We start from the raw sequence: 19,439 nt of genomic DNA, 5'->3' as shown, positions 1-19,439 counted from the left end.
AATGAATTAAATAAGCAAATAGCAAGGAGATAAAACAACTGCAAAGTGGTAAAGAAACTGGTTCCCAGTGTATGGGTTGGGACCCCACAGGGGGCCACAGGATGCATTTGAGGGGTCCAGAGGTTTATTACAAAGCACAGGGGGAAAAAAGTCAAATAATCAGTAAATAATATCTGTTTTAAGATGAAAAGAGCTGCACAGCAACGAAAAGAAGGAGGCAGAAAGAAACAAACCTCATTTCTGCTATGCAAAGTTTTATTTTTTCCTAGAAATAAAGAATTTTTTGTGGAAGCTGCTCTAATCGATGGGCTGTCCTGAGCCAGTCACAGGGATCAGTATTGATCCTGGAGTGTTGTCGTGGATCTGTGTCGGGTAAAATAAAGATATTAAACTCAGATCCTTTCCCTGCTGAACTCTTCAATCCACCTCTTTTCTGTGAAGCTGCTCTCCTTTAGACTTCATGCGCAACTGAGAATCCAAATTATTTATACTTATTTAGCTCAAACGTTAACAGATCTGCTATCGAAACTCTGCTTTTAGCAAAGAGGCAAACAACACATTCAGCTCGTGGCCTCTCGGTTGAAGCCAACGCTGGTTTGGATGACAAACAGGTGCAGATCATATCACCTGATAACGGGCCAAAATTAAACTTCTTTAGGCACATTGCACAGCATCAGCTCCACTATTAACCCGCCACAGGCTGCCTGTCCCGTCCTGAGGCTTTGACCACATGCACACAGATTTTTTCCACAAGACGAACATCATTTGGGCCTTTTAAGTCATGAAATAAAGACTTTTTAAAATGCCCTCTAATGTCAAACAGCATTATTTACTCATAATGAGGATGTGCAGGTGAAACAACAATGTGGACTACAGGTTCATGTTTGTTAGCGCTGTGTGCAGAAAGCTGTTAAATCCACAAATAAATAATTAGCTGGTGTTGTTTGTGTGCTGAAGTGAATGCCACCAAAGGTAAATAAGCTCGCTGTGCTCCATCACAGAGTCCGTATACGGAGAAAATATCCGTATACGTGTGGTCAAGGCCTTAGTGGAGTATTTAGCAGCTGAATCAGAGCTAAAAACAGAGATATGTTAATGGCCATAAAAACATGCTAATGTTCCACCATGTTGGCTGGATTTATACACAAGCAGCTGTTTGCTGACGTGTTCATCATATCAGCTTTATAAGGAGATAACTGTATGTCAGCACTGTGTTGAGTTAAAGCAGGTTTAAAATAAACAACTACAACACATGAAACCAGTGATGATGAAGACAGCACTCAAGCTAAAAAAGCTGGGAACCACTAACAGAAGAAGAAGTCAAATCCAATCATCCCTCTTCAGTGAAGGCGAACTATAAAATATAGACTCGCTGTTACTATACTCCACATTTACAGAGGCAATAAGTGTTTAATAGGAGGAGGAATAAAAGCCTTATCTCTCTGCCAGCAGGTGTGTGACTGAAGGTCGCTGCTTTATATCACTGATCCAGCTGTGAGAGGAAACCACATCTGTCCGTGAGGTGACCCTCATCTGATCTACAGACACTGAACGAACCTGATCTGAGCTCAGTCATTCTGTGGGAAACCTATGTCTAACTGATCATTTCTCAACATCATTTTAAAGTAAATGACATGCAGCCCGAAGCCGTTCCCCCGGGACGTTTGAAACGTCTTTATGAAGCAGCTGAGGAGAATCAAGCTAAAATATTCATATCAGCTCCATCAGTCCATTCCCAGCTTCTCTCTGCCAGGCTGAGAAGCTGCTTAATGTAAATGTGATGGATATTTACGCCGGCAGCTGACCAGCTGTTCCAATGAGACGCTGTTGAACATCTGATTCACTGATGCTGTGTGCGTGTGTTGAATCCACTCATGGAGGCAATTTCGAGAACAATAGCGTAAAAGAGTTGCGCAACATTTTCCTCGCTGGCAGAAGAAAGCTTTCAGAGAAAAGCTGCAGAAATAAAAATGTCGCTGTCCCTTCACCACAGTCACATCTGGGGTTTAGCACAGTTAGCACCAAAACAGAGACAGATGCTTCGCTGGAATCCTGCGTCTCCATTAATCAATGCTTTCAATTTATTGGATAGATTAGCAGGAAATTCATGATTCCCACAGGGAGAGCGATGGTTCACTGACTTCAAAATGCAATAACAGATCAACACTTTGTTTGCTAATGATTTCAGGCTGATTTGTCCACCTGTGACGCAGCTTCCCAACTTGTTTTGGACTCGTGGTTGCACGTCATCATGCTGCACGTCACGGTGACTGATGGGTAAAAAACCTGGAGCAGCTGTGAAGCCACAGAGCATGCAAGCTTTGAGAAAAAGCAGTCAAATCTGGCAGTTTGAGATTTATAGAAATGTTCATACAGAATCAAAAACAGACAGACACCGCTTCAGTTTTATGGGAACTGAAGGTGTGCGTGAGGAGGGGAGATGAGCATGTAAAAATGAAAGCACAGCGATAATTACACACCAGAAATAGGTCATAATTAAAAGCTAGCTCCATTAGCTACACTAATTAATCATTTAATAGTTAATTAAAAGGCAGCACAGTTGCTCAGCGGTTAGCGCCGTCACTTCACAGCCAGCAGGCTGAGCGCCGCTCGTTCACAGTTTCCCCCCTCAGTGCCAAAATATCAGCTGATTTGAGGTTTAAATCACTCCAGGACAGGATTTTCTCACCTTAGAAAACTAAGATAACTTTACATCTGAATCAGGTGCTTAAAATCAGCATGCTAACAGTCATTTCAAGCATGTTAGCATGCTGGTGTTAGCATTTAGCTCATATCTCCCACCTGACATAGCCGCTAGCATGACTGCAGACGCTTTGTCTCGTTTGATTAACGACTCAAATGATTAATCAACTATCAGAATAGTTAGAATTTTTTGTCTGCTAAACGTTTTCATAGTTTCAGGATAACAAAAACAACTTTTAACATCTAGAAATCCAGGCGTCTTTCTTTGGGTCATGCTAGTAGCCTTCTGTCAGTCAACACTGTGAGCGTGCAGGTGTTAGCATGACGCTTCTAATGTGTCTAAGATCAGGTGTTGTCCAATTCCCCAAAAGTGCGACATGTTCCTTTAAAGGTGATCAATGGACTGTAAGCAGTTTCTTTTTGAATATAAAACCCAAATCATGCTACTTCAGGACCTAAACGCTGATCATTGAGGAGGCGTCTGCGGTGTTAAACACGATCGACTGATTTGAAGGAAATTTCCAAAACATAAAAAAGTTTGTGCACTTGCCTTTTCTTCGACCCTAATTAATAATTTTCTGAGGGGAAATGAAGGCTGCTGGGGAAGTTCTCATGCATGCTGAGCTTCACATTAACAGTCTAAAATACGATCGTGGTGACGAAGCCCATTATTGTTTCTCAACACTCAACATTCAAGTGACCTTAAACAACATGTTTACATGTGAGATGATTCCATTTTGCTTCCCATATGGATACGGGAGTTGTCAATAAAATACATTTGACACTGATTCAAGGAGTTTGAGCCATTTTTTAAATGTGATCATTTGAATTAATCTCAAAATACCTCACATATTAAATGAGTGTGTTACAGCAAAGGCAATGATCGGGACCACCGTTGTGTGAACAACATCTGAAACAATAGAAATATATTTTGAGTAACCAAGATTACGAGATGGATGATGGAGATTATATGTTATACATATTCCTGCACAGTTAATATTTGTCTCTGCAAAATACTTTGGACTGAAATGTTGCTCTCTTATGATGTGTAGTAAGTACAGTATACTTAAATACTACAGTATTTTTTCTCTCACATACTTTTTCAAAATATTTTAACTTTATTCTCTAAATCAAGCAGTGGACCTATAAACTCAGGATTTAGCACTGTTCAGGCAGGCAAGTCCCGCCCCCGAGCAGTGACTGTCCAATCATAGCTTAGCAGGGTAACTTGGCTCAGCAGGTGTAGTTACAGTTACTGTGCACTGGAGTAATACTCCTCATATCAAAGACAAACGAGAGTGTTTTCTCCTCTAACGTTAGCATGTCCTGCTAACTAGCTTACAGCTACACTACACTCGCTACACTTGGATTTATTTTTTAAAAAGCTCTAGAAATGAGTGCCTGCAGCTCCAAACAACAAAGAATGAAGCAGGTTGCTGCACGAAAATTCTGAAAAATCCAACTTTAATCCTTGAAACGAGGATTTTTGCACTGAAAGTAAATTGGCTGAAGAAGCTGGGAACCACCGGTGAAGAGTAATCTTAATTTTAACATGATCACGCGCTGCTATCTTCCTCTCAGCCCTCATCACTGCCTGGGCCTGTGCCGATCCCTCCCCACACTTCTCATTGTTATGCAGATGAAGCCCAGTTAACGCGCTTCTGGAAATCCAAATGGGATGAAAGCTGCTTCAGAGGAACGTGATTCATGTTGGAGCTGGTCTTAAATGAACAACCTGACTCCCTGTGAGAAACACACTGCTGCTACAACAAGGTCCATCAGCGCAGCGTGAAGCAGCAGGTGAATATCAGATGCTGCTTTGGAAACTGCAGGGCATCCGGGGAAAGTGGGAACATCAAAAGTTTGTAGTTTGTTGCTGAACCTTCTCAAACATCACTGAGCATATTAAAGAGAGTCTGCTGGCAGAAGTGGGACAGGCTGGAAAAAAACACATTTTTGCAGCATTAATTGTTTATAATAATAATATTTTTATGGTAATGAAAGCAGCTCTCTGATGCTCTCTAGTGGCCGGGTCAGCTGTCACAGCTGTTATGAGTGTGCAGCCTTCAGTGGAGGGAGACGGGATTATTGATCAGGAGGAAGTCATGACACAAAAATCCTCACGGCAAAAGCAGTAATATAACAAAGTAAAAATACTCCATTACAAGTAAAAGTCCTGCACGAAAACACCAAAAATACAAGTCCTGATTATGCAAAATGGCTCATTGGATTATAATTATTGTTGTATTGACTGCTTTTATTTTGTCACAAGCTTACAGTTTCCTGTAAACAAGACCTCCACATGTGAGCCTCTGTGAACTATTCATTTAATTAACACTAATTAATTAATGCCAGTTAAATTGAAAAAACTGCTTGAAAACAGCCGCTGATGATTCTGAAATGACAGTTTAACATGTGAACAGAGCTGATTCCACACCGTTAACTTTTCTGCTGAGTTTTAATTAATGACATTTCATCCAGCTGTGTTTCATTTGTCATTTGTCAAAGCTAACTAAAGCTAATCCTGCCGTCCTGCACACACATCTGATGTGGCAACAAGCCTCTGAACCCTCTGTGGTAACAGTGTTAGCAGCGGCTGAACACTGCAGTATACTGCTAACACTGCATGCAGAGTATTTGCATTTAAAAACCTCTTACTGCTTGTTCACGCTGACCTTTGTGCCCCTCAGTTCACCTCCTGCTCCACAGTGAGAACAACGCAGCCTCTGCTGAGCCAGAGAGGTCAACACGAAACAGCACAGCCGCTTCTCTGCATGTGTGATGTGATATTTAATGACCAAAACCACACTGAAAATACTGCATTACAAGTCTAAAGATGAGTTCTGCTAATTTCCCACATGGGGATAATCAGGAGGCGGGAGGCTGAGGTGCATGCTGGGTGTTTTCTGTCGGTCAAAGTGAGCGTTGATCGATTGAGTGAACAGTCCGTTGACATGCAGCACAGTGATGCTCTCAGCCTTTCAGATAAAAATAAGACATTTAGCAGATAAATACAAGCGAGGTGAAGTCAGGACATTTCTACAGGCAACCAAAGGCACAAAGCAGTACTGTTACTGCAGTATATGCAGTATTCTCCTTTGTGTAACACTGCAGTCTTTGCTTCTCTGCTCAACTATCATACTTTCTTTTACATTTCAGCTCTCTCGTCCTCCACTTACACCATCATTACTCACTGATGAGTACATTTTCCAGTTCTAGAGGGCATGTGTGTTTCCTGGTTTCTTCTGGTGTACCTCAGTGTCGTGCAGTAATCTCGCTTTAGCACGACGTACCTGATCATATCTGGATTTCACACCTTTATCTCTGAGGAAATTTGTACCGCAGAGCAGCTTCTTTTCTCAGGAGGAACACAAATGAAAGGTGGAGGATCACTTCTGCTGGGCCTGACAGGACATGACAGGACACGTCACACGATTCGCCTTTAGCCAAAGACTGATTTTAGGATAATTGTTGTACAGTTTGTTTTTTTCTACAGTTTAAACCTGGGGCTAAAAGTGTGGAAATGTACTATTGTACCTCTCTGTGGGTGTGGGTGTGGGCAGGCAGGCGGACAAAGGACGATCCTGAAGCTTGAGGGAAAGCAGTTACTGACAGGAAACAGCAAGAAATGAATCTTTAAACTAGAGTCCTGATCCAAGTGACTGCCGCTGCAGAGCAATCTGGAAAGGAGGAGAAGAGCCGGGACGACGCACTGGAGAAGGTGATGAGCTGGTGGAAGGCAGGTGTGCAGGTTGAGCAGGTATCCAGGTGTGAAGAGGGAGGGAGCAGCACTCAAACGCCTCGTCCACAGACAGAGACAGACAGGGGAGCAGGGCTTTACATGCAGGACTTTTACTTTAAAATATTTTCACACTGTGGTACTTTTACTTCAAAAGATCTGAGTACTTCTTCCACCACTGCTGCTGTGACACTTTCCTGCAGGGGATCAATAAAGTTCATCTTATTTTGTATAAAATATTTCTCAGTAAAGTAAATATATGTACTGAAATTAAAAAGTACACAATATTTCCTACTGAAATGTAGAAATATAAAGTACTCAAGTAAATAAGTAGTACCTTATATTTATATTCAAGTCCAGCATTGATGTAATTCTGATATTCAACGTGTAGAACACTAAAAGACAGAGAGACTGAACAAAAAGTCAGTGGATTGTTTAAAAAAAGGTTTATTCCAGTTAGAGATGTTACTTTCCCTGAGAAGAAGCTTCAGTGTTACACAACATGATCCACGAACTGTAGACTGGTCTCAATTAAAATCACTTTGCAGCTACGGTACGTTCACAGTTTCCTAATTATCAAGACGTGCCAAAGCAAGCAGCACTCAGTTAGTGTTTTAGTAGAACAATGAGAAAACTCAGAGGCCTGCCCACATTTTATTTCCCTCCTCGGCCTTCGTAACATGTAGTTTTTCATTAGAACAGGCTCAGGCGCTAATCTGCTCAAGAAGGAGCCTTCCCACTGTGCCATCCAGTATTTTGCTCCTTTCATTTTCCATGTCAAAGCTTCAGTCCCTCCTTCTCCCTCTTCCACACTTTTCCTAGACGGAGTCACAAATCCCAAAGGTGCTTTGATTGTAATGAGCTGCTGAGCGAGAGCTTCACTCGCACTCATGTCTGAATTTTTAGCCATAATAACGTTCAGCATTTGTGCTGTTCAAGGTCCACCGTTAATTTAAGTGTCGGCTGGAGGAAGCAGCGTGGCCACATATTCCCTCAGCGACGCACTCGTCTGCAGTCTGACAGCTGAAACTTTATTTAAAAGGAAGTGACAAACACGTGGCTTTTTTGAGTTCGCTCTCGCTCATCCTCTCCTGACTGCTCACATTTTGGTGATGTCCACAGAGTCGTGGATGTCGATCACCTGGAAGCCCGGGTTGTCGATGCCCAGCTTCTCCTGGTTGTTGTGATTTTCTTGGTTGTGGCTGTTGTGGTTTCTCTGGTCTGAGTCTGTCTCGAAGCAGCGGACGCAGTGCGGCGTGGTGACGCGAACACTTTTGGAAAAGTTTGAGAAATCCACGCGGTACTTTCCCGTCTTGGTGCGAGAGATGATGGGCAGGAAGCTGTATCCCCACTGAATCTCCTGTGGGATGTAGGAGGTTCGGACCTGACAGGCAGAGCTGGTGGACTCGGCCATCCCATCCAAAAAGACCACCAACTCAAAGTCCTGCTGGGGGAGGGAGTCGGCTGACAGATCGTAGAAAGGACTCGATCTGTTAATCACGTGGTAGAGGGTCAGAGGGCAAACAAAAAACAAGTTATCCTTGCCGGCGTCAACCATAAACTCAATGTCCACCTGGTCCAGGATGATGGTCTCTCCATCTGGTGTGGTTGTTGTCCTGAGCAGCTTGCCGTAGATCTGGCTGCCGATCAGTAAGGTCTTTCGAAGGTTGGCCACTCTGATCAGGAGACACAGACTTCCTTTCTTTAAGCAGATGACGGCGGTGTGGCTGAAGGTCACGGTCTTTGCCCTTTTTTTGGGTAACGAGATCTTCGCCAAGATGACGCCGCACATGAAACAGTTGATGAAGACCCCGATTAGAGACTGGACGATAATTAAAGCCACAGTGCCAGCACAGTGCCCGGTCAGCGCCCTGCCACCGTACCCAATGGTGGTCTGGGTCTCCAAGGAGTAGAGGAACGCCGTTGTGAGGCCGTTAACGTTGTCCACACACTGGACATGTCCAACTGTGCGGTTTTGTCCCGTCAGGTCCCCATTGCTCTTTGCGATCCAGTACCACAGCAGGCTGAAAATGAACCAGCTACCTGTGAAGGAAGCCACAAACAGGAGGAGAACAAAGCGCCAGCGGATCTCCACAAAGGTGGTCCAGAAGTCCACCAAGTACGCAAAGTGGTTACTGTACTCGATGTTGCCGAACTCAATGTTGCAGCGCCCGTCTTTGGTGACCAGGCGAGCTTTGCGGCTTCGGTGTCCAGCTGGCTGGATGTGACCCTGGAGCAGCTGGAACATCCTGGAGCTGGAGAGACCAAACGCAGGATTAGTACAAAGCTGCGTCCACGTATTCCAGAGCAGGACTCACCTTGTGCTTTACAATACAATCACCAACAACCAGAGCCGTAGACAGGCCGTAAAACACGTCGAATATTTTCACGTTTGATTATTATTCGATTATTCGCTCCAAGGACCGGACAGCGAAGCTAAGTGTTGAGTCTGAGCCTGGTTCCTTGTGTTTCAACAAGCATCTGTGTGGCCTCATCCTTCATCATCATCTTATTTTGATCAGAATCACTATTTAACCTGAACTTTAGCCCCTTTAGCATCTGTGCTCCAGGCAATCTTCATCTTTTGCATATCCTGCAGTTTCTTGATTTGTTTTCAGGCAAATGGAAGTTCAAGTGATTGATGGGTGACAGGGATGAACGAGTCAGTCAGGACACGTGAATAATCCTGCTGTAAACCAACAGCGTCTAACTTCTCTTCTTCGTTATTACAGGAGTGTGTTTAGCACAGACCTGCAGCACGCTGGCTGTCCCACACAGGCTCAAAGAATGCATTGTTCTTTTATTTGAGTTATTGCACCTGTTTGTAATGTGCAGCGTGCACCACGTGGTCCTCTTTGAGTCTTACATAACAGCCACTGATTAGACTCCAGACTCTAGAAACAGGTTTCTTTTGACAGAATCTGGCTCTAAAGACGCAGAATAATCTTATTAACTGCATGTTTTGCCATCATTGTTAAGAACTGCCTGTCAACTGTTGGTGGTTATTATTTTTCTAAACCTGCTACTCATTCTGATTATGTACATGTTTTATTAGCTTTATATCTTTTTGTTGTTGGAAAATGAGGAAAAACTGCTCATGCTGTTGCTGTTTTTTCCAGTTATTAAGCCTTGATAAGATTTTAAAGAAGGACTGTCATTGGAATCCTTTAGTTCTTTGTGTTTTACTCTTATATAATTGGCTAGTCAGTACTGTATACACCACGGTGTAACATCAGCATAAAGGAACATCTTCACAATGAAACTAACTTTCCTCTAATAAAGTTTGTGTGAGACAGTGTTCACCTTTGCTGTTAGAGATGTCTTAAAACTCACATCAAAGTACAACTGCACACTCGAAGTGAACCATTCATTCGCCCTCACATCTGAAAAAAGAAAGTTTAGTTTCAACGTACCTGCTCAGTGAGACCATGGGCCCGCAGTGCTCTCTGGATCTCCACTGGAACGTCAGACTCCTTTCTTTCAGCGAGTGGCCATGGAGGCGATGGAAGGATTTTAATCCACAGTGAAATTTCCTAATCCCAGCCACATGCCACCATGTACACTGGCTTCATGCGGACGGAGGAGCCAGCCGGAGAGCTCCCAGTGGGCGTCAGTTCTCTTTGAGTGGTGGGGAGACTCCCTTCATCACTCCACCAAAAAGCCCAGCAGCACAAGCGGTTCATGAGCGCTGGGTTGGCGATGGCTGAAGTTCTGAGGAGGGACTTTTCTGGAAAAGCGCTCAGTGCTTTTGTCTGGCAGAAGGTGCATCTATTGAAGGGGCCAATGTGGCCGGTGCTGCACCCATGCTGTTTTTGTTTTCAGCCCTGAGAACATTTGGGATCTGCGTCAGGCCTCACAAAGAAATCCCCCAATTGCATTTCCCCTGGTCCCCCTCCCCCCCCTTCGAACCTGCAAGACTGGCTCACATTTGCATCAAAATGAAGAGCTGCAGGGACAGAATGCTGCTGCCATATTCTTCTGGCTGTAGAAAGACCATTTTCATATTTATGGAGCGCATTTCCATGATCTGTCCTGATACCAGAGAGGTCATGGACCAATAAGATGCCCCTCAGCGATGGACACAGATGCCTTTAGCTGCATGCAAATGAAGGGAAGACAAGATGTAGAGTTCCTGCTGTATTGATTCAACTGCAGAGACCCTGCAAGAGTCTTACAGTAATTTACCTCTGCCAGAAGACAGCTAGTGGTCTTTATTCAGGTGTGCATCTGCAAATATCCAAATGATTGCAGTAAAATCACAGCCTGTACAGAGCTGCTTAGGAACATACCGCAGACTCTTTAAAGGAGTTTATTCGCTCTCTTGCTGAGGGTTAAACAGGCATGTCTGTACACTCAACGTGAAGCTAGCTAAAGGAATAGTTTGACATTTTGGGAAATTATTTGCTGCCTTGTTGAGTAAAATGAGAAAATTTAAACCACTCTCATGTCTGTACTAGAAATATATAGCTGTAGCTAACAGCCAGTTATCTTAGCTTAGCATAAAGACTGGAAACAGGGGGAAACTGCTAGCCTAAATGACTAATTAACTTGATTTATCTTGTTTGTTTAACCTGCACAGTACTTAAGTATAATTGGTGGTTTACAGGGGGTTATGTGCTCTATTATTTGTTAATTGGGACCAGTTAAACCAGCAGAGACTCCAGGAAGGTCCCAGGTCAGCTGGTTGTAGCTTATTAGAGTTGTACACGTATGTCAGATGTGGCACATTAAACCTCGTATTAGACTGCAGCTTATTTAGGTTCCACACATAATGCACTATGTCAATAATCAATAGAGGATTTAATAATTGTTATTTATCAATGACACCAGATCATGAACAGAGACTCTGCTGTGTTTGTGATTTTACTTCTCAGTGATCTGTATCTCTGTTTGCTGTCATGCACCAAACCTCCGACAACATCCTGCTCAGTCGTGTCTTTCTCTGCAGCTTCTGTGCAAAACATCCTCCACCTTATTAAAATCTGACCAGATTGCTACATGCTAACAGCTAACTCTGCACTCCGAGCTGAAACAGGGGTTTTCCTTGTGGAGATCTTAAACATTTTCCACTCATTACTGTTGCCATTTTTGCAGTTTATGGCACAAAACAACTTTTTATGTTGTTTTCTCCATAAAATCTTAATTATTATGGTTTTTTCTGCTCCCCATGTGCAAGAATGCCTATTCTCAGTGTTTAGATTGTTGGACTCGTTTCACCCTGCAATACTTCACTCAGTTCATTCAAAGTGACGGTTCAGTCATCAAAAAGGAAAAACTTTGCAGATGTAGTAGCTTTAATAGCAATGATCATAGCCCGTTATCACTGGATGATTCATGTATTGATGGAATTATAGACGCATGTCTTCTACAACGCTCCAAACAGAAATCTAAAGAGCTCCTGATCTAAACTCTGTTATTTTTACTTCAGCGTTTCAGGATGTGATTTATTGTTGCATCATACACGTGGATTTAATTTAATTTGTCTCTGTAATGGAAACATAATCCACTTTATTAATTCAATTCAATTCAATTCAATTCAATTCAATTCAATTCAATTCAATATTCCTTTATTAGTCCCACGAGGGGAAATTCCAAACTACCATCACTCTGTGGGTTGATTATTGTGTAGTAACAGTGAATGATGGTGTCTGTTTAACTTTTTTTTTTTTTTTGCAGCTCTACTTTCAGATTCACCTCAAACATACAGAAATGATTAATCCTCTCCAGGTGAAGCTCTTGATGTGGTTCTGCCAATGACTCTTCTACAAGCTTCACTCATAAGTTTTTGGTTTTTGCTGGTGTGTTGCAAGCTGCAGGAAGTCGACATGTAGAGGATGTGGAGCTGGCTGGTGTCACTGTGCCTGATCTGGGGAGGGGAGGGGGTGTTCAAAAACCCCCCTGTAGCTGCAAGAGAAAACCACAGCATGCTTGGTATCATCGTGCTTGGCGAGCCGTGCACAGTGGTTTGAGCAGAGTCTCAAATGAGCCTCATGCTGTTCAGTGTTTTAAGTTAATTTTATTCAAGTACAGTTCTGGGTATTTGACTTGAATATTTCAAAAAAGTTTTCTCCATACTCAAAGCTTATGTAGTAATTATCCCAACACTCTCAGCAGCAGACGATCAATATTTCTGCTTCTTTCGGGTCATCATTCAAGGCTTTATAAAAAGCTCAGACTCTAAAAAAAAACCTGTTTTAATGAACTAATTACTAAGAGAATTAATTATGTCGACCCTCGGAGCTGCAGAGAGCTTCGTGTGCCAGAAATAGACAAAGAAACAGAGGAGTTAAGGTATTAAACGAGACAGCTTTTTAAACTAAGCTTGTTAAGGTAATTTTGGGTGAACCTGCATAACCTCACAGCTCAGACCAGCAGACAGCGTCACTTAAAATGCACCTCATTAATCCTGCACTTCAAAAAGCTTTAACATTATACGAGTATTTTTTTTATTGTCAGCTATGATTGTGTTATTTATCTGGTCCAGTGTGTTTTCAGTGTCAACTGAGGTGATGCTTCGTGCTGGACTCAAACAGAAATGGCTCCACCTGGTGCACGATTTCTCCACAGCAGCTGGAAAACTGTTGTCAGATGCCAAACTGTGAAACTTAATGCTGTCGTTTAAAAACCGCTGGAATATTTTACTTTGAAAAGCATCTGTTCAGCCTCCCAAACCTGCAATCTGCTGTCGATTAAATGTTACATTAAATGCTGAGCTGCTTTAGTTTCTGCATCTTCTTAATTAAACAAAACAAAACCCACCTGTATTTTAAATATTCTAAATCAAATCATCAGGTTTTATTTTAGCTGTGTACATGAAACAGCGGAATTCAACTTTAACAAACCCGGAGAGCAGAAGTCGTGATTTTGGTATTATTCTAGTTTATACTGTGACAGGTGAGAGTCAACAGTCGGTTCACTCACTGGTTCTGTTTCACAGATCAATACAAAACATAACTAATGTTCAGAAACAGTCATCAAATCAACTATGATGTATTATTAAAGATTAAGCTAAATGTTAGCTGTGGCTGTTCTTCATCACAGACCTGAGTGATGAATTCAGCGAGCGTGACCTCAGAATGCTGCTGACGAGCTTTAAAACCGAGCAGTCAATAAAACAACAAAAACAAACAAACTGAAACAACAGACGTCTGGTTACAAAACAAATTTTAATAAAATAATGTACATTAATGTACATTCATTCAGTTGTATTTTTCTGGTTCACTTATTGTCATTTTGCAACACGAGGCTGCACGTTAAAAGCTGCTTCCCCTTCATGCTTCATGTCCACAGAACATGTATACAAATGTAGCTTTTAGCTCATTTTGTAACCGAATACCATAAATTACAATGTACATACTACTATACTATGTACCTAAATAAAACAAAAATTAACTGAATATTAAAGCTGTTATAATTTTGTACCAAATGCACGACCCCCTCCAGGATTAAAAATGTTCACAGCTCTGAAAATAACACCAGGTTCGTAATAATTTGTCATCGTCCAGCTTCCAGCTCCTCTACACGATGTTCCTCTCCAGCATGGGTTCCTGGGCCACAATACGTCCGAACCCGAGGCCGCTCAGGTCCAGCGTCTTAAAGTTCCCGTCTAAGATCAGTTCTGCCACAGCCCGACCCACCGCGGGCGAGTGCTGCAGGCCGTGGCCGCTGAAGCCGGTGGCGAGGTACATGTTGTTGACGAGGGGGTGAATCCCGATGATGCCGTTCTGGTCGAAGGTGTTGTAGTCGTAGAAACCTGCCCAGCCTCCTTTCACCTGACGGAGGAGCACAAGAGGTAAGATGCACGACACTGATCTGATTTTTAACAGTTTCTTTTGTGGCCCGAACACTCTGCTCCATTAATGAAGTGGACGACCACACATGTAGACTGAACAGCAGACAAATAATCAGAGAAAGCCTCACGTACTGACTGATTATATAACATCTCCCAAACCCACCTTCAGTTTCTCAAAGGCAGGCACTCGATTGGCCAAGCTGGGCCAGATCTTGTCCTCAAAAAACTGGTAGTCTACATCCAGGTTACTGGTGTCGGGCTCCTCGGCCTGAGGACGGACGAATGGAAGAAACATGAATGTTTTTATTCTTCTTCATAATAAAAGTGAGCAACAGCTCTGAAGTCCAACAAACCTCCTGTGGAGACATCCCGGCGATGTAGTTCCCCCCTAGCCCCTCCCTCCTGAAGTACGCTCCAGAGTAATCAATCAGGAAGGGCGTGTCCAGACCTGGACCATCAGGACAGTGGACCACGTACACGTACCTGAGCACAAAGGATTATCTTACATGCAGTACACAGAAGTATTCTGTGTACTCACCCACCCACCCACCCAGACTGAGACAGAGTTGCTGTTTTAAACTGATCTTTCACTGTTTGAATTTTACGTACAGACAAAGAGTTCAGTGAAGGCATCATGAATTTAATCTCTCTTAATTCGCTTTGAATGGAGAGACTGACTGAAAACACGCTCCGTCACCCCGACAGTTAAACCACGACGGAAGTGTGTGTTTGAGTGTGTTCACATCCACGCAGGGCGAGCAGTGAAATTAGAACCAGCGAATCAGCACTGTGAAGTTTCCCAAACACCAACGAAGAGCATGAGGACACTTGATAACGCCACATTCAGAGAGCTCTTAGGTTGCTCTTTAAAAAGGGAAGAGATGCCCCGTAAATCGACGGCCGACCTTTTCCGAGGCTCAACAGGCAGCGGGATCTCCCCGGCGTCTCTGGGGCTGAAGCCGATTCCCACCATCTCTGCCAGTTTACGTGAAAAGGCTCCTGCTGCGTTCACCACGATGGCGCATTCCACCGGCTGGTACTCCAGGCTCTTCGGCATCTGCACCTGCTCAACACAACAAGGCAACCCGTCACGAGCAACGCCACGCCGTTCCTACGCTGCCGCGTCAGCAGGTTTTCACATCCTCCGCTTGTGTACAAATACTCACTCCATCACAAGAAAAAGTCCTACTGAAGTAAAAGTACACAAGACCTGATGTTATACCAGTTTTATCAGATGATTTTTATGCAGCATGTGTATAATTGTGCTGTATAATATAATATAATATAATATAATATAATATAATATAATATAATATAATATAATATAATATAATATAATATAATATAATAATGATCATTTCCTGTAGTAGTGGAATAAATGTACTCAGTTACTTTCAGCTTACTTTGACAGACTTTATTCTCCTGATGACCAAAGGTTCGCCATCGACGGTCGTCATCATGTTTATCATATAATCTAAATCTGTGGAGGAGAAACAAACAGACAGTCAGCTGTTCACTCTTTAACGTGATGACGTCACCTTTGTGTCGCCATCATGTCAAACTCCTACCAGTAAAATCTTAACCTTCACTTCTATTTATTCTGTACTTATGATTTAAAAATGCTCGTTAAGGGACGAACCTGTGACTTCTCCGCAGCACTGAATGGCGCCCATCGAGATGGCTTTCCTTCTGAAGGCGTTGAGCAGACTCCAGGGGTCGAACCAGCCCTCGTTCTCCAGCCCTGAAGGCAGACGAGACAGCGAGCGATGTTAGAAAAAGGCTGAGACGTTCGATTTCAAACTCTCTGCTGTAGCTCTCTTTGGCTTTAGCTGTTAGCTGCTGTTAGCTCAGTTGGCTGTGCAGCTGGTGGCGTTGGTGGAGATGCAGGGTTATTTCGATAAATGAGAGAAACTTGGATTCAGAAGGTGCCCAGTTGTATTTTTCTATTCGACAACTTTCGCCTCCTTTGGTGCAAAGCGGTGTTACGAGAAAGGACGAGCTGCAGCTAGCTGGTTAGCATGCTAACATCAGCAGATCTCTGCAACACAACACAAAGACGTCTTTGACAAACAGCCTGAACTGTTATTTCTTCACATTCTGTTGACATTAGTTCACTTTTTTGAATGTTTTAAACTAAAATCTTGGTCGTGTCTGACAAATTTCACCTTTAAACTGATTGTTTTGTGGGTTTTGTGTAGTAGTTTTTACTGACGAATGAATGGATCTAAGCTAGCTGTGATGAGGAGACGCCTCCATCTTATCAGAGGCAGACAACACTGAGGCCAGATTTACTGAAACCTCTTCAGATTTGACTCTTTCTGCCTGAAACACATGCAGAGTCTTTATTCAAACCCGTGCAGCAGGCTGCAGTCTAGTCATTTTAGAGGGTGCACATGCATGTAAGGGAAAATCCTGCAAACAGTAAGAGGAGACATAAGAGACAGCACGTCTGGCACTAAATAACTAGCTAACCTGGGGATTAAATAACAGCTCATGTCTGGTCTGCGCTCACCATAAGAAGCGAGCACCACGCCGTCTGTGTTCAACCACGGAAACTTCTCCTTCAGTTGTGTCGGCGAGAGGAGGGAAACTTTGGCTCCAGCAGACCTGAAGCAGAATCACAGCGTCAGAGAGCGAATGCTGCCTGCAGGAGGAACCGATTCACCTTTCTGATATCACCCAGTGCAGATGGAGGGTCCCCAAAAGCCGAGTGAAGAGAAAACTAGTTCCTATGTCTGTGTGTCTGTTTGTGTAGCAGCAGATTCAATGATGCTCATTACATTTTGAGCATTTTCTTATTGAAATGATGAAATTTTAGACATCTGTCACACGATCAGAGACTCTTTCTGATGACAAAATCATAAGAATTTGGGGAAAAATTAAAGGTGAACCTGCAGGAAATGAAAATGGATTTCATTGGGCCGTGCAGGGAGCAGAACTGAACGAGCGACACCTCTGAGTGCTGTAGTTCTCCTCCATGATGTGAGCCACCTGCTCGCTGGCCAGGAAGAGGTATCCTGATTGGTTGAACTGCAGGTCCACCGGGTCTTCATTCATCACGCCGAGGTGTTCCTGAGAGGACGCAGAAAGTTAATCCAAGTTTAAACCTGAGAAGACTCAGAAACATGTGTTCATTTTACCCGTGGAAAGACTAAAACCGGGGTTAGGGTAGCTGGCGCACAAGCTGCCCTCGCTCACATATTAACACAACACACAGACTGAGTGTGAAGGGTCACATTTAATGAATCAGCGGCTCGTCATTCATTGTCAGTGTGACATACGTTGATGTTCCTCATGAAGTCTGCCGAGGCCAGGGACAGGTGGATGTTCTCCGGCAGGGAGAACTGCTGTCGGATGCCCCCGGCGGACAGCACAGTGGAGGCCTGGGAGTACTGGAGAATCACACACAGGAGGAAGCAGTTAGAGGCCTCCTGTTCAGTGCGTTACCCTGCTTATCACCATCATATCATCACCTTTAATAACATGGACTGAACAACTGGATCCTCACCGTTGGGTCTCTCTCCACCACAACGACTTTAATCCCGTCTTTCCTCTTCTCCTTCTGCTTCAGCCAATAGGCGATGGACCAGCCCATCACACCGCCTCCAACGATCACAATGTCGGCTCTCTCCGGCGGAAGGTTCGGGTTTATCACGAAGGGGCTCCAGTTGCTGCCGGGCATCGCGTCCGACACCTTCTTCCGTATACCTGCCAGCTGCTCGTCCAGGTCTGAGGCACAAAAGCAGAGATGTTATTCTACTTCATCGTCATTTGGCAGATGTTGACTGGCATCTAACAACTCCAGATGTTTTGAGAAACTTTAACCACAACTCTACAATTCGGCATATATAATAATTAACATATTAGAATATACTTTAAGCTAGCTAGCTTCTCGTGTAAGTGGACTAGTTTTAAATCTTCCGCCAAACCACACAACGGTAGTGTAATGGGTACAATTATTTTGATTAAAATAAAAAAAGTGTTGTTTTGAATATTATATTCATGCCGAATTGTAGAGAAGCGTCTGACTGTTCACCAGAGGCTTTCAGCTGTGACATAAACATCGTATAATTTTGAGTGCATATAAATCATTTGATAATTTGGGGATTTCTGAATGTGAATCAGCTCGCTTGTTCGCGTGTTCATGTGTGACGGTATAAACAGGACTTATCCGACATTTCCGTCCATTTTAATGTCACCCACCTTTGAAGAAGTCGCTTCGGAGAGGTGTGCCTGTACTCAGGCTCTGACACAACGCTGGACGTCCACACAGCCATGTGTGCCGTGGTGTCACTGGTCTGGAGGTAAGAAATCCATGAGCCGTTCGCACCTTCACATGCAGCCGGCGCCACGTTGACATTGCTGCGCGTTAACTAACGTTAGCTTGCGACTCTTTTATCGTTAAGAAAACAGCAGACTTCACTGTGCAAACAAAAACAACAGCAATGTGAACAAACTTGCATATCTTCGCTTCAGATGTGTCCAGCCAAACCTTGGAATCTGACAGCGAGGTCAGACACAATCTGAGCCAACGTCAACGAAACAACGGAACCCCGGTTCGACGGTGTTTTTTTTTCAAAATAAAAGCACAGATTTGGATATGCCTCATTCATGCCGTCACTTCTAGGAAAAGGTTAACCCCCCAGTCTGTGCCTCTCGTGATTAAAAACGGTCTGTTTAAACGTATTTTAAGGGACGCATCATCAATTTATAGGTTGACTTCTTCTTGATAAAGTCATAAAGTCAGTTGGTCATAATTTTCTACCAATCAACAAGTCGATTAATTGACTCACTCTCAAATGTGGTGCCGTGTCTTTGAGAAAAATATTTTATTTTGAAATCTGCTCAGAAAACCTCGACTACATTCCTGCAAACTTGCTGCTGGTTCATGAAAGAGGCAGTGGCTCATCATGTGACCGCATCGGACCAATCAGAGGCAGGACAGACAAGTTGGGGTGCAATTTTCCACACTGCAAAATAGGGGGAAACAAAAATGCTGTTTAAAAAAAATTCAAGCAAGTACGAAGACATACATACCAACACACACACCTTATACAAGTACATGTTTATTTAGCTGCTCCAGTGTTCGGGTATTCATGTGATGTGGCGTTAAAATAAAGAATATAACACATACCCTTTAGAAACTGCTGAAAGTACATGCTGAATGAATGCACATTGTCCTGTTGCAAATTTAGTCAGCCACAT

General features: G+C 43.3%; 2 protein-coding genes across 2 annotated transcripts; both read right to left on the bottom strand.

Annotated features, from left to right (window-relative positions):
- Positions 1-6,871: 6,871 nt before the first annotated feature.
- LOC139344744 (ATP-sensitive inward rectifier potassium channel 1-like) lies at positions 6,872-10,155 on the bottom strand. Its single transcript, XM_070983109.1, has 2 exons — positions 9,856-10,155; positions 6,872-8,697 (listed from the first exon to the last, which is right to left on the bottom strand). Exons 1-2 carry the CDS (start codon positions 9,870-9,872, stop codon positions 7,542-7,544), a joined length of 1,173 nt encoding a protein of 390 aa, XP_070839210.1. The 5' UTR covers positions 9,873-10,155; the 3' UTR covers positions 6,872-7,541.
- A 3,055-nt stretch (positions 10,156-13,210) lies between these two features.
- foxred1 (FAD-dependent oxidoreductase domain containing 1) lies at positions 13,211-18,764 on the bottom strand. Its single transcript, XM_070983837.1, has 11 exons — positions 18,438-18,764; positions 17,743-17,963; positions 17,516-17,626; positions 17,188-17,306; positions 16,747-16,841; positions 15,874-15,975; positions 15,638-15,714; positions 15,140-15,297; positions 14,588-14,717; positions 14,398-14,502; positions 13,211-14,214 (listed from the first exon to the last, which is right to left on the bottom strand). Exons 1-11 carry the CDS (start codon positions 18,592-18,594, stop codon positions 13,960-13,962), a joined length of 1,530 nt encoding a protein of 509 aa, XP_070839938.1. The 5' UTR covers positions 18,595-18,764; the 3' UTR covers positions 13,211-13,959.
- Between the last annotated feature and the right edge of the window lie 675 nt (positions 18,765-19,439).

This window comes from Chaetodon trifascialis, chromosome 16 (assembly GCF_039877785.1).
Source record: "Chaetodon trifascialis isolate fChaTrf1 chromosome 16, fChaTrf1.hap1, whole genome shotgun sequence".
In the NCBI taxonomy this organism is placed as follows: domain Eukaryota; kingdom Metazoa; phylum Chordata; class Actinopteri; order Chaetodontiformes; family Chaetodontidae; genus Chaetodon; species Chaetodon trifascialis.
The sequence above is the reverse complement of the archived record's forward strand: the minus strand, read 5'-3'. Positions and strand labels throughout refer to the sequence as shown.

Coding starts and splice junctions, on each gene's coding strand:
- foxred1 (XM_070983837.1), bottom strand. CDS start 18,594: ATGTCAACGTGGCGCCGGCTGCATGTGAAGGTGCGAACGGCTCATGGA. Junction 17,964..18,437: donor CCGAAGCGACTTCTTCAAAG/GTGGGTGACATT, acceptor TTTGTGCCTCAG/ACCTGGACGAGCAGCTGGCA. Junction 14,718..15,139: donor CCTGTTGAGCCTCGGAAAAG/GTCGGCCGTCGA, acceptor CTTTGTGCTCAG/GTACGTGTACGTGGTCCACT.